Raw genomic sequence first — 13,741 nt, 5'->3', positions numbered from 1 at the left:
ACCCTGCCCCTCAAGACGTAGAGAGCCAAGTTCAAGGAAAACTCACCCGGATAATTTTCATCTTCTGCAGCAGGTGTTGTTAAGAAGAAGAAATCCAGGATGTCATGGGGACACCAAAGAGAAGCACTTAACCCCGCTTGAGGGTTAGGTCAGGAGGGGATAGAAGGGAGAACGACTGAACAGAGTGTTGAAAGACATCAGCAGGAGCTGGCGACGCAATAGAGGTGCTAAGAGTGTTCCTGGCAGAGGCCACAGTATTAGCAAAGCTACTGAGCTGTGAAATAGTGCCGCATGGGAAGGTGGAAGACGAACTGCTTCTGGAGAGTGTAAAGTTCAAAGTCAGTTGAAGGAGACTAGAGGGAGAGGAGGCTTGCGGGTCTGCAGATAGAGCAGAGACACAGGTGGATTTGCATTTTAGAAAGATGTCCTGATTTGCAATCGATCTGTGGGGCAGAGGACACAGATGGAGAGCAGGAGATAAATAGAATGTGATTTCCACAGTCCCAGCAGATTTAAAGGGACCCAATCAGGGACAGCTTAGTATAGATGGAGAGAAGGCGAAGATTAATAATGTAATCAGAAGGCAAAATTGGCCAGACTCATGACTTATTCATTGTAAGGGAGAAGGGGAGGCTTCTGGCTTGGACAACTGTGTGATGATGGAGCCATTGATTGAACTGGGGGTGATTACGAGAGGAGACTAGTGGGGAGGGGGGGCTTGGCAAGGTGCGGTTTTAAGGTGTCAGCAATTACACGGGTGGAAGCTCAGAATATTTTTAAATTATGGTTTTAATTGGTATCATTAACCCTGATCGTATTTCTCCACTCCAGAAGAGACCTGAGGAGTTAATGATTATATAGTCTTCTAAAAATTTAAAAATAGAGTAATAGGCCTCTCTTATTAGGAATTTAGCCATCTCTCATATATACAATAAATAACAAACAAGGAAGGACCTACTATGCAGCACAGGAAACCATCGTCCATATTTTGTAATAACTTATGGGGAAAAATCTGAAAAAGAATATATAGCTATGCATGTGTATATCTGCATCACTTTGATATACAGCTGAAACTAACCCAACACTCTTAATCAACTATACTTCAATTTAAAACATTTTTACAAAGGAATTTCGCCATCTCCCAATATCACGTGTCTGAAGCCCACTGGTAAGTTTTATGTCACATAGAGCAGAGAATCTGGAACACAACTCAGTGACAGTAAATAAATGCATTTTCTCCCTCCTCTGACCACCACAACTGTATTTCTGAACAGCTCATGCCATCAAATCCAAGTATGAGAACTCACAATTTTTGAACTTGTCCAAGGCTATATTAACGTGGAGTCTCATAAAATTCCTTAATTCCTTACTCGGAGTCTCTATCTATTCTTGTTGTAGCTTACAGTTGGTACTAAAATAACTATAAATTTGAAAGCAAGAGGCCAGCATACAACCAGCAGCAAGATGTGACCACGGACGGAGAGGAGTCAGTTTCAATCTGGAAAAAGCAGTCGGGAAGCGGAGATTCCAGTGCAGAGGCAACAGGTGCAGCAGGAAGCTCTGAACACAGAGTCTGATGGACAATGGTGACCCTGTCTGAGCAAGAAATGCTTAGCTATGCTTCAAGTTTTTCATCTGTTAAAACAGCAAGCACGTGTGTATTTCAGACAGCTTTCCATTAAAGCCAGCGATCTTACACGTCACTCAGGGCACTTGGTCACCTCAGCTTTGTGCAGCCGCTCCACTCAGGCTTCTGGAGAGGCGAGTAGGGTTGCTAGGTAAGAGAGAGGAGGCCGGCCATGCATTTGCATTTCAGATAAGCAGTAAGGGATTTTCAGTATAAGTCAGTCCCACATATCACATTCTGCGTTTGCTTGAATATTGGGTGAATACTGCACTTATTTGCTAGATCTCGAGGCCTTACTAGGAGGCCATGCGGGGAGATGTGCTCCCAGCCACAGGATCAGGCCTCTTCCTCCAAGATCGGGAAATAGGACAAAACAGACAAGCTGGCTAGATTAGAGTGACCTGCTTAAGCAGTGACAGTGGCGGCTTGCTAGGTCCGTGTGTCCTCTCTCTCGGTCTCTGGAATTGGACTTGGGAAACTCCGAGGAGGTAGGAGGCAGTGTGGACTGAACTTACACACACACACACACACACACACACACACACACACACACACATGCACACCCACATCACGAAGCAGCAGTGGTAACGGGCTCTAAGTCAAAGCCATGAATAAGGCAACATTGTGAAGACACAGAAGTGATAAGCATTCCATTTATTTATTTATTCACTCAAAAATATTTACTGCGGTAGGGAAAGGGTGAGAGGGCCGAGTGCGAGCTGGGAGAGGACGGGGACCGGGACGGGCGAGAGGGCTGTGAGGACACAGAGCAGGGGGAAGCCACCATCAAGGGCACGGGGTCCATTCCCCCCTTTCAGTAAGTTTCCTGCCTCCTTTCGGGCCCTCACGCTTCACCCGAGGTGGCCTGCGTGGCTCTCTCTCTGGCAACAAAAGAGACTCCAGATGAAAGCAGTTCTGGCACCAGAGGGGCAAACCCTCCACAGGAGGAGAATCACTCCCTGGAAACAACCGGGCAGCATTCATCGTATTTGCTTTTCTTTACATTTAAAAGGTCAGCTTCCTCCCCAAACTAGACCTGGCATGAGTGAGCCCCTTCCTAATCCGTCTCCCCGAATCCACCCTGAGCCCCATTTTTCAGGTGGGCAGTGTTTCCTGGGCCCCCAGGAACTCGCTGTACCTTTCTTGTCATCTTCTGCCACCCCCGATTCTTTGGAGGTGCGTTAGGACGATTAGGACATTGAGGCTACTTGTGCACGAGGTGATGCGCTCCATCCGCTCGGCCTTAGTCCGCTGGGGCCGCCGTAACAGCAGGCCGCAGACCGGGTGGTTCCAACAACAGACATCTATGTCTGGCGGTCCCGGAGGCCAGAAGTCCAAGATCAAGGTGCCAGCTCCATGGGTTTCTGGTGCGGCTTCTCTTCGTGGCTTGTAGGCAGCGACTTCCTCACGTTGTCCTCATGGAGCAGAGGGAGAGAAAAAGCACTGGGCTCTCTGTGTGCCATCCTAGGGGCCACATCTAAACCGAATTCCCTCTCCGAGACCCCACCTCTCAACACCATCGGGGGTGGGGCTTGGGATTGGGTATACGAATTTTCAGGGGACACAATTCAGGCCACAGCAGCTTCCATCAGTTCTTCTTCAGCTAAAAGCCTAGCTCTGGGGAAGGAGGTTGAACGTCACTGTCGAGGGCCTCACGCTGTCCGAGCAGCTCCGTCACCGCCCGTGTCCCTGCCCCGACTCCATCAACTGAGCCATGGCAACCCAGGTAAAGGCAACAGGAGAGAATAGAAACAAGCGGTCTGGGGATGGGAAAAGCCCATCACTTCTGTGCTGAGCAGATAAACCTGTGCTCCCCACAAAGCCGAGCGTGGAGACTGCTGTTGCATCCTGGGTTCTAAGTAGATCCACCAATTTCTCTCGGTGTGAAAATCAACCTCTTGAATGCATGCAGGGTGCTCAGTCATTCAGGAAAAAAAAAAAAAAAAACAAGTCAGAAAAAAAATAGGGGTTTGTTTCCCTTATCAAAATAGCGTCTAGCCTCAGAAGGAGCCTTACCCTTGTCACTGCTGTGTTGTATTATTGATATGCCTTATTCGTTTCAGTGCATATTAGCAGAGGGCCCCCCCGGGATGCGTTCCCGAGGCCTTATGAACCAGCTGTCCCCTGTATCTGCAGCAGTGCTGGGAGCTGCAATGGCAGTGAGGCTGGCAGTTTGGGTCCAGAGAGAGTCCAGATGGGCAGAGGGCAGGCTTTGGCCGCATCACTTCTGATCTTCTCGGAAAGGCGGAGAGAAAGGCAGCAACTCTCAGAAAAGAACACAGCGGGGCACGGCACCAGGGGATGCTCCTGAAAAACTCCTGTCATGAGACAGGAAAGCACGAGAGCCTTGTCCGACGTGCTTACTTTGGCTCCGAAGAGCGGGTTTGCTCAGGAAGGAAAGCTGGGTTTAGTGGACGAGGGGAAAGCAGGCACAGCCGAGGGCCTCTGTTCCATCATTGTCTCCTCACTTGGGAACCCGTAAGGCAAGATGAGGTCCTTCGTGGACACATGGGTGTATCTTATTGAAGGTTTGATCCATCAGTCAAGACAGTTCCTTATCGTCGTCAGGCTTGCTCGCTCATGAAAACGGTTGCCAGGAATCATAGATGAGTTGTGTTTGGTTTAAGCATTATTAGGTTGCTTTCTTTTTCTTGGTAAAATGACATTTCCTCGGTGTTGGGAATTGGAGTGCCAAGAGGCAGGATCCCACGACTAACGCAATCCCACCTCTTTCCAGGCATTCGGATCCATAGCCTGGGTCGTGGAAGCTACTCCTTCGGTGACAATCCCCCTCCTTCTAAATGTGGTGGAGCTGACATTGTGATCTGGGGAGGCAGGTGAGCCAATTCTGTCCAATCAAACTTTTAATGACTGGATGCTGGGAACCCCAAATCCAAAGTAACTTCAAATTTGCTTCAGAAATAGAGAAACGCTGAAATAACCATCAAACTGGGAGATTGATTTGCATAGTCTTGAGATACAAACCAGAAATACAACCTCACAGACCTTAATTAACCCAGTCACACCTCTCAATCCTGTTATCAGAGACTAAAGGAGACCCCCGAGGATTTGGCTGTAAAGCTTGGCGGCATCTCTTTGCTCGGAGAAGTGACGTCTCCTGAATCTTTCTAGACATAGAGCTTGGCATAATAAGGCTTTTGGAAGGCAAAGAGACTGGAAATATGAGTCTCCAATCCCCCTAGATGACTAAAGTTTCTCCGAAAACAAAGAAAAAAATGCCCTCACTCAAACTATAAGATAACCCCTCTGAAAATGAAGGATAATTTCTAGCCCTTTCAAAAATATTTCCAGGAATTTTAGAAGATGTTGTGAAAATCCCAGGACCCAGCTAGCCAGAAACGCTACGTGTGAATTCTGTTTCTTTCACTCATAAAACTGCACCCTTGAACAAACCATCTAACCCCTTTGAAATCCCTCTCTCACCCATAAAACGAGGAGAGTATTGAAAGGATTCACTTTACAGGCGTCAGAAGATATTAGATATTCCAGTGGGTAAGAAAACAAAAAAAGCATACCGTATGAAAGGAAATGTGCTAAAAGCTTCATTGTTATTTCTACTCTGTATGGATGAAATTAAAGCCCAGAGACGTTTAGTAACCCCTGCGAGGTCCCACAGCTAGTAAGTAAAAAACATATCAGGGATCAAAGCCCAGATCGTGTGATGTCAAAGCTTATTTTCTACCTTCTAACAAACTTTACTCAGAACTAGTACATAGTAGGTGCTCACTTCACACTAGTTCATTCATCCTAGAGTTCATTTATTCATTCCACAAACACGGGTGTTTTAGTTTGGGCTAGATTCTCATATGAGCGAATGATACATAACGAATAAAACGTAGTTTATACCTTAAAAATACTTTGGGTGGGCTTCAGGCTGTATGTTATAGTGCGGAGGACACTGGATTGAGGGTTTGAGTCAAGGTTTTCGCTGTTAGCCCGTGAGAGATGGAAGTGACACAAAGGCCCTCACAAAACTTTGAGACATAGGTGGCTCACGGGGGTATCAGGGAACCACTGATCTGGTCCTTTGTGCCAGTGGAAGACCTGGCCAGGTCTTTGGCAGGTGGCTCTCTCTGTTCTTCTTGTCCCCCAGGCATGGTGTGACAACAGCTGGCCAGCCCTGGTGATGATGGTGGTTTGGTTACTTCTGTTTGTAAGTTCGTACATAGTCCCTTAGGCCTTGGTTTTATAAAGTGAGTCTGGCGTCAGAGCCCCACCATTTGTAATGTGTGTTTACGTTTGCTTTGGTGGTTCCTGCCTGGGGCAGTTTTGGTGAAGTCTGGAGACATGCTTGGTTATCACAACTGGTAGGAAAGAGGGAGGGAGGGTGCACCTTACAGCCAGTGGGTAGCGATCAGGGGCGCTGCTAAACACCCCCCAATGTACAGGACACCCCCCACCTCCGCAGAGAATTATCCAGCCCCAAAGGTCCGTGGGGCTGAGGTTGGGCAATTCTGTTTTATTCCGGAAGCAGTGGACCTCCAGCCGCCCCTGCCTGTTGGGTGGCTCCTACTTCCACTTTGGTCTGGATGTTCTCTTTGACTTTTAGTCCAAGCATGTCCTGCTTTTGAGCATGGCTATGCCTTTCAGAAAGATATTTCAATATTTTCACTGTCCATCTGCGTATCTGGCAGAGGAGGATAAAGAATATTCCTCCGTGTAGATGAATCCACACTTGGGTTTACGGTATTTCAAGCTGTGAGTTTGGTTAATTTGATTTCACCTCTGAGAGAGAGATCCTCCATCCTATGTTAAAAATAAGTCCCAGTTTCAGAGTTTGTCATGCTCGGTGCCCTAGATCACGATGACTTCAGCAAGATGAGTGTCACTCTGAGGCTGGGCCTCGGGGACAATCAAGCCAACCTTCTCCAAGGGAAGCCCTCTACTGCTATGTACCACGCGCCTTAATGCACACAGGACAGCAAGTTCTAAGCCGGGTTTACCAAGGATGTGGGTGTGACCTTGAACTCATCACTTTCTTTCTCACTGAGCTTCCGTCTCATATGTGGTAGATAAAGGATTGGACCAAATGATCTCTAATCGCTAAGATGCTGGGATTCGTGCTTCAACTGTGATTTATACAACACAGGGCTGATTTTTTGCAGTTTATTTCAGAATAGCATGGCTAATATTTAAGTATTTGTGGTAGAAGAGCTTTTCATGGGTGACTTTGTCTTGCCATGCTCTGCTTTTGAAGGCATTGAGACCAAGCATCGGTGACAGCGTGACATGGTTAATTTCTTAGCCTCCTTCTCCTCATATACCTGATCTGAAAATAGAGATAATAGCTCTACCTCTTAGAACTGTTTTAAGAATCAAGTGAGCAAATGCAGTAAACAGTTAATTGATACCAGTTTGTAAGACTTGCAAAATAATCCAATGAATCTATGAAGATATAGTTGGACTCTTAGCCGTCGCGTAGATCAGAGAGCACATTGCTTTGAATACCTCTTTGAATTTTCACCTAATTGCTATTTACCAACCTCCCTACACCACCCCAAAAAGTACAGGGGCTTGGTGCTAAAATGCTCTAGGAAGGCAGAGGAATTGCACATATAGCTCCAAGTCCCCTTCAGCTGGGAGATATCTACTCAAGCCCTTTAGCGAGACTTGAAAAGCATTTGTCGGTTTTGGCTGTGTGTGTTCTGATACATCAGAGCAAGTGCAATATTTTGGCTGCATTTAAGAAAAACAGCTTTCTGCTAATGTGCAAAGAAAAGTTTTGGTTCCATCTAAATCCGAATCCAAATCCAAACACCCAAAAGCCCCATTTGCAAATTGGAACCCGAGTCAAATTCCTTTGAGACTAGCCCATCTCTAATTAGCCGTACTGAGTCCCTGGGCCTATGGAGGAACAGCCAGAGGGGCGTGTGCCACGGACAAGCCAGGGATTTGCCCAGAAGAAAAATGCATTTTCTCTTGCAAGAAACACATGTTCTCTCCCTTTGAGCTTCAATTCCTTCGGAGACGATGGGAAGGCAAGAAGATATTTTAGGGGGTGGCATGTGAATCTGACAGAGGGGATATGCCTTTAAGTAAGAGGACAATAAAAATGGGAAATGAGCTTAGTCAACTGTAGCTTCTCCTGAAAATTCCTGATGCACAATTAAGTAGGTTCTCAGTAAAGGAACCTAAGGGGGTGAGGGAAGAAAAAAGCAGTGTCTGATAAAAGAGGGTCTGTGGCATTTGCACAGGTTTAAAGGCAGAGATGTAGGACTTTCATGTTCAGTGGGGAGAGAGTCTAGAGAAAGCCCTTATATCCACGGAGAAATACCCTCCTAAGCCAGGTAGCCTTCGCAGTGTCACGAAACATCCCCCCATACAATGGTTTAAAACAATGATTTATACAGATTATTGGGTATAAGATGGGCTCAAGGATGGATTATATGACACGGGCAATATAGCCAATATCTTGCAATACCTGTAAATAGCAACCATTAAACATTGTCTACAAATAATAATAAATATAAATTTTTTTTAAAGGTCAAAAAACCATTTACCATTCCTCATGATTCTTTGGGTTGTTGAGCTCGACCTGGTGGTTATTCTGCTGGACTGACCTGGGGTCACCCATGCACCTGTCATCATCTAGCCGCTTAACTGAGGGTGGAGGGCTTAGGATGACCTCACTCCTGTTCCTTGACACCGCTTGTCAGCTCCCTCTCTTTCTAGGCGGTCCTCTGTCTTGGGCTTCCTCACATAGTGATGGGAAAGCCAAGAGGGTAAAAATGGAAGGGGCAAGTCCCCTAAGTCTTATTGGTCCCTGTCATGCAGTATCACTTCTGCAAGTGATACCGCTGGTCAACGCCAGTCACGGAGTTACATGCAGAGAGGAAACACCCCGTCCCTCGATGGAAGGAGGGACAGCCTCGTCATGCCAAGAAGCCCTGACACAGGGAGAGATGATTGACCGGGGCCATTACCAAAACCATCTCCACGCTTCTACCCCAAGGTATGAAGCTGTGGAAATTGCGTGCCTATTATGGAATTCCCATTTAGAAAATGTCAGCCAAGTGTCCCCAGCCAAAAGGGTTGGACGCAGCCTTAGACAGCCACTGACCTTCAGGGTGCGCTGTCTCTGTTCTTTCTGCCAAACACCGCAGCTCTGGATTGAGTGATGGGTTTTTCCTTAAGACTCATGGTTCTTTCAGACTTACCCTCATGCCACTCAGGGTTCTTGGGAATAAACAGTTTCGTGCTGCTTTTTGGTGTGAAAGTCCCTGACACTAAAATGTGGAAAGAGCTCTTTCTTATTCTCCCGGGGACACTTATTTCTGCGTTGCACATAATCTCACATATAACTGTATTTCTTTGTCTCGTTTTCCTGAGGGACAGACTTGAGCGTAAGGGCCGGAGCACCCCATCCACAGGCACTCAGCAGGCTCCATCAGGAACAAACTTGAGCAGAGATAAATCTAAGGACTGGAGATACTGCGAACGCCTCTTCTCGAGAGGAGAATGGGAGGAATGAGCTCTCTGTGTCTAATTTATTCTTTGCAAATTTAATAAGCGCATAATTTAGTCCTCCTTTACTGAGGCAGAGTAAATAAAACTGACTAGAAGTTTCCTGTGATTGGTGTTCCCTCCACCTGGAAGGAAAGATTAAAAATGGAGAAATTGGGACCTCCTGCTGTGGCTCAGCGGGTGAAGAACCGGACTAGACTCCATGAGGTTGTGGGTTCGATCTCTGGCCTTGCTCAGTGGGTTAAGGATCCCACGTTGCTGTGGCTGTGGTATAGGCTGGCAGCTGTGGCTCTGATTCTATCCCTAGCCTGGGAACTTCCTTATGCCGCAGGTGTGGCCCTAAAATAGCAAAAAAGAAAAAAAAGTCCTAATAATCCTAAATAAATACAAGCCAATTAGGCAATCCTTAGTAACAATAACCCTTACTAACTATAAACCATTCACCGTTATGCAGTTTCCAGCATCACTCAGGACCGGATGTGGGATGAGAAGGGAGAGGCTAGGAGGCTGGGTGCAGGGAGAGTGTGGGGAGCGGCTCTGGACGCTGGTCGTGTGAATCACGGTGCACTGATGATCCGAGGACTTCCTGAAATCGGAATGAGGCCACATGCTCACTCCCACCTCTTCCTCGTTTGTATCCTGTGTGGTTGAAGCGCCTTCCTCTGTTTAATGTGCATTAGTTCACGAAGCAATAAACAGGACAGACCTGCTGTGAGGACAAGGGGTTCATACAAGCATTTTTTCTCTCCAGTGTCAGAAACGTCTCATCCTACACGTTGATCCTGCAGCGTTCAAGTGGGAGCGCGCTTGCCTTAGCGAATCCTCCTGTGAATTCCATCTCCTTGCATTCGAAGGGGCTTGGTGTCCTGCATTCTTGGGAAGAGAGGCTGGAGCTTTGGCAAAACCCCCCACCCCCCCCAAACTCCTAACCACCTTCTGTTTGGCTCTGAGTTGGGAAGAGCAAGCGAATTTTTCCTTTTTGTCGTTTTCTTTTTCTCACCTTTGGAAAACAGGCCTTGGGCCGGTGTTCACAGGGCTGAACCTCCCAGACGCATCATGCAGATGGAGACATAGTGCGGTGGGTTTGGTTTTTTGTAACACGGTTCATTTAGAATCGGAACATTAGTGCTGGGGGTGTCTAAGAAATCGTTTGGTCTGGTGGTTTGCAAACCGAGTCCCACAAGGCCCTTGGGTTCCTCCGCAGTGCCCTGGAGCCGCTCCAGTTTGATCTCCTCTCATACACTTGTGTTCTGGCCACACTTATTTAAACATGTGGTTCTGAGGCTCTGATCTAATCTAGAGCCCTCACATTTAAGACGCACAAACCAAGGCTCAGAGATATGCAGATTTGTGCAAAGTTATGTAGTTCTCAGTGGTGGTTTGAGGTGAGTGTCCGTCTGGGGGTTTCAGCCTGCTTGCACGGTGACCTTCAAACACACCATGTCATGTTCCCAAGACCCGGATAAATGTCATGTGCAGGAGTCTTACAGGTGGAGGTGATTCTGAATGTGAACTACAAGGATGTGGCCCCTTTCGGATCTCCTGCGGCTCCCCTTCTCCTGAGGTGCTGGCTTACATCATCTTGGAAAGATACTTCTTTACCTTGGCTAGAGTTTTGATTACCAGTGTCCACCGGCCTTTTGCATATCTAGTCAAATACTGTTCTAGGAGAATGACAGCACTTTAGATAGAAAGAACACCTTGCTTAAAGTCTCAGATCGATTTTCGATTCCATAAATGCAAAAAAGCCCCTCAAACAATTTCGAACTATGAAACATCGAATCCCTCCCCAAAATGTCCTGTTACCCAGGTTGCACACAGACAATGTAAAAGCGACACAGTAGGTGGCTCCCTTGAGCAGAAGTGAAGTGACTTGGATTCACTGTGCTTCTGTAGCTCCTGAGTTCAGGGTGACACCTGTAGTTTCAGGAATATAATCTCAGGCTGTCCCCGGGCTGTTGATAATGAAAGGAAAACAGCCTAACGCACTCGGCTCCCTCTAGTGACTCTGGAAAACTCTTGTATGTGGATCCCCACCCCCGTTTTTTATGGCGGCATCCACAGCATATGGAAGTTTCTGGGCCAGGGATTGAGTCTGAGCCACAGCTGCAGCCTACGCCCCAGCTATGGCAACACTGGATCCTTTAACCCATGGCACAGGGCCAGGGATCAAACCCATGCCTCTGCAGTAACTGGAGCCACTGTAGTCAGAGTCTTCACTGACTGCACCACAGCAGGAACTCCTGTATGTGGATTTTCAATATAAAACCTTCCCACAATGTTTTAAAGGAATCAGTTGAATTATATGGCAGACAGCTATTAAAATTATTCCTAACTTGCCTAGGGGAAAAAGCACATTCAAACTTTGGGTGTGTCTTGGATCAAGTTTATGTTTGCAGGTTAGCCAGATAAAGGAGGTGGGGCTTTCTGAACATCTTAGCCCCTTAGCTTCTCCATCCTCCACCAGCCCAGATGACAATCTGTTTTGATATTTGTTACCCACTGAAAACATTCTTTCTGTGAACTTAAGTTGGCCAAAAGCATTTTTCATTTGTTAAAAATTAAATCTAATTACCAATAATATTTTAGTCTTTATTAGTCTGTGAAAAGACTTGACCATGAAGCTCTTGGTCTACTTATTATCACTAAGAAAAATTGAGCCAAAATTGAACTGCATTCAGATTGAATACATCCTACAGTTCTTGGAATAGTTAGTATTCTTGTTAACGTGATCAAATGGATCAGTGGCTATAACGGGCCTGCAATCATGATTTTTATGTGAATAAAGCTAATTAAATTATTCGAAGTGCCACTATATTTATTTAGGAATTTGATTACTAGGCACTCCAAATAAAGTTAACACTGATGGTTTAATAAAAAGGAAAGAGGGGGCAATCTAAGATCTTACAAAATATTGTACAACTAACAAAATATTTATAGTTGCCACGACATGTTGAATGGATATCATGCATTAATTTCTGTGTTGACAATGCCCAACATACTTTAATCTATCTGAGCATATATCAAAAGTACCTTAATTCTTCTAATAGCCCTGTGAGATTGGTATTATTTAGCATCATTTCAATACATGAGAGAACTTGCTGATGTGGGTCCCCTGAGGTCACAGAAATGCAATAAGAGGCAGAAATGCAAGCTACTCCCACGCTTGTACTTAGCTTATTTTTTAATCACTTTCAAATGAAAAAAAAAAAAAAAACCTGTGTTCTGCCATTCATAGCCCATGAAACATGGAATTTCCCCTTTTAGGAACAGGTAGGATTTTTTTTTTCCATCTTTTTAGGGCCACACCCAGGGCATATGGAGGTTCCCAGGCTAGGGGTCAAATTGGAGTTGTAGCCACTGGCCTTACAGCCATAGCCTCATCAGATCCGAGCTGTGTCTGCCACCTACACCATAGCTCAGGGCAACGCTGGATCCTTAACCTGCTGAGCAAGGTCAGGGATCAAACTTGTGTCCTCATGGATACTAGTTATATTCATTTCTGCTGAGCCACGATGGGAACTCTGGATGGCAGATTCCTGATTCACCTCATGCTACTTTTCCATTGAAGCAGTGATGATATTTCAGACGCCAAGTTTCAACACTCAGACACTAAAGCTATCAGTCAATTATTTGCTAATCTCTGGAAAGAATAACCCATTCAAAAATCCTCAGTGACAGAATAAATCCTCAATTTCTATTATTCAAGGATGAACAAACAGAAAGACATCATGGAACCAAAGAGAAAGAGTCTAGTAGTTCAAAAGTCTATATTGTCTGAGAAAAATGCCTTGTGAGAAAAAGCATACGTAAGGAAAAGAAGATGAAAAATAAACTAGAAGACGTTCTCTTTGTGTTCTCAATAAATACGAGAAAGCCCTCTGGAGGGCCAGCGGACGTAAGAAAGGATCCGACAGAAGCTAGAAGGGAATTCTGGAGAAGTGAAAAGGCAATAGCACAATTAAAACATGCTTTGAAGACAAGAAATAGAACTGATACTGCAGAAAATCAAATCAATGATAGGACAAACCATGTCCCTCTAGGAATGCTGAAGACACAGATTTTTAAAAATGAGGGAGAAGTTGACATGAAGAACAGAAACCAATTTTAGACGCGCAACATTCAGAAGAAAGAGACCGGAACAAAGGACTAAGGGAAGACACAGAGAAGAAAACGTCCTTGGTTAAAATCATCACCATTATCTTCTTCTTCTTCTTCATCATCAGCACCAGCATCCTCATCCCAGTCACATGAGTTGTGATCCAAGGAGCTCAGAATTTTCCAGAATAAATTATTGCTTGAGTATCACATCCTTGCAACGTTTTTAAAAAATGTTCTTCGATAAGGAAAAAAAAATGTAACTGTGCTGCCCTTAGATTACTCTTCATAGCACTTTATAAAAACTTGATAAGATAGTTTTAGAGCGGTAGAGTTTGGATGAAAATTTTTATCCCAAGAATTCCACAGTTAGGTAAGAGGTTGTTGTCTAATATATTGTTCATGCTTAAAGGCAAAAAGAGAGGCATTTATAGTTACAGAAGGATTTAAAAGAAAAATAGCACCCTTGTAAACTCTAGGAAATTGTGTCTGAAGACATATGACAGCTGCCCGAAAGATAAGTCCAACACT

At 45.4% G+C, this 13,741-nt stretch overlaps 1 protein-coding gene across 1 annotated transcript in view; it reads left to right on the top strand.

Moving 5' to 3' along the window:
- Positions 1 to 12,500, top strand: part of LOC110255736 — a 226,023-nt gene extending 213,523 nt beyond the window's left edge. Inside the window, exons 6-7 of the mRNA XM_021065090.1 lie at positions 4,365 to 4,464; positions 9,864 to 12,500. Coding sequence (XP_020920749.1) covers positions 4,365 to 4,464; positions 9,864 to 10,041 — 278 coding nt within the window. The 3' untranslated portion in view covers positions 10,042 to 12,500. The remainder of the gene's footprint in view (positions 1 to 4,364; positions 4,465 to 9,863) is intronic.

This window comes from Sus scrofa, chromosome 10 (assembly GCF_000003025.6).
Source record: "Sus scrofa isolate TJ Tabasco breed Duroc chromosome 10, Sscrofa11.1, whole genome shotgun sequence".
Lineage (NCBI taxonomy): Eukaryota > Metazoa > Chordata > Mammalia > Artiodactyla > Suidae > Sus > Sus scrofa.
This window is presented reverse-complemented; position numbering and strand designations above follow the sequence as displayed.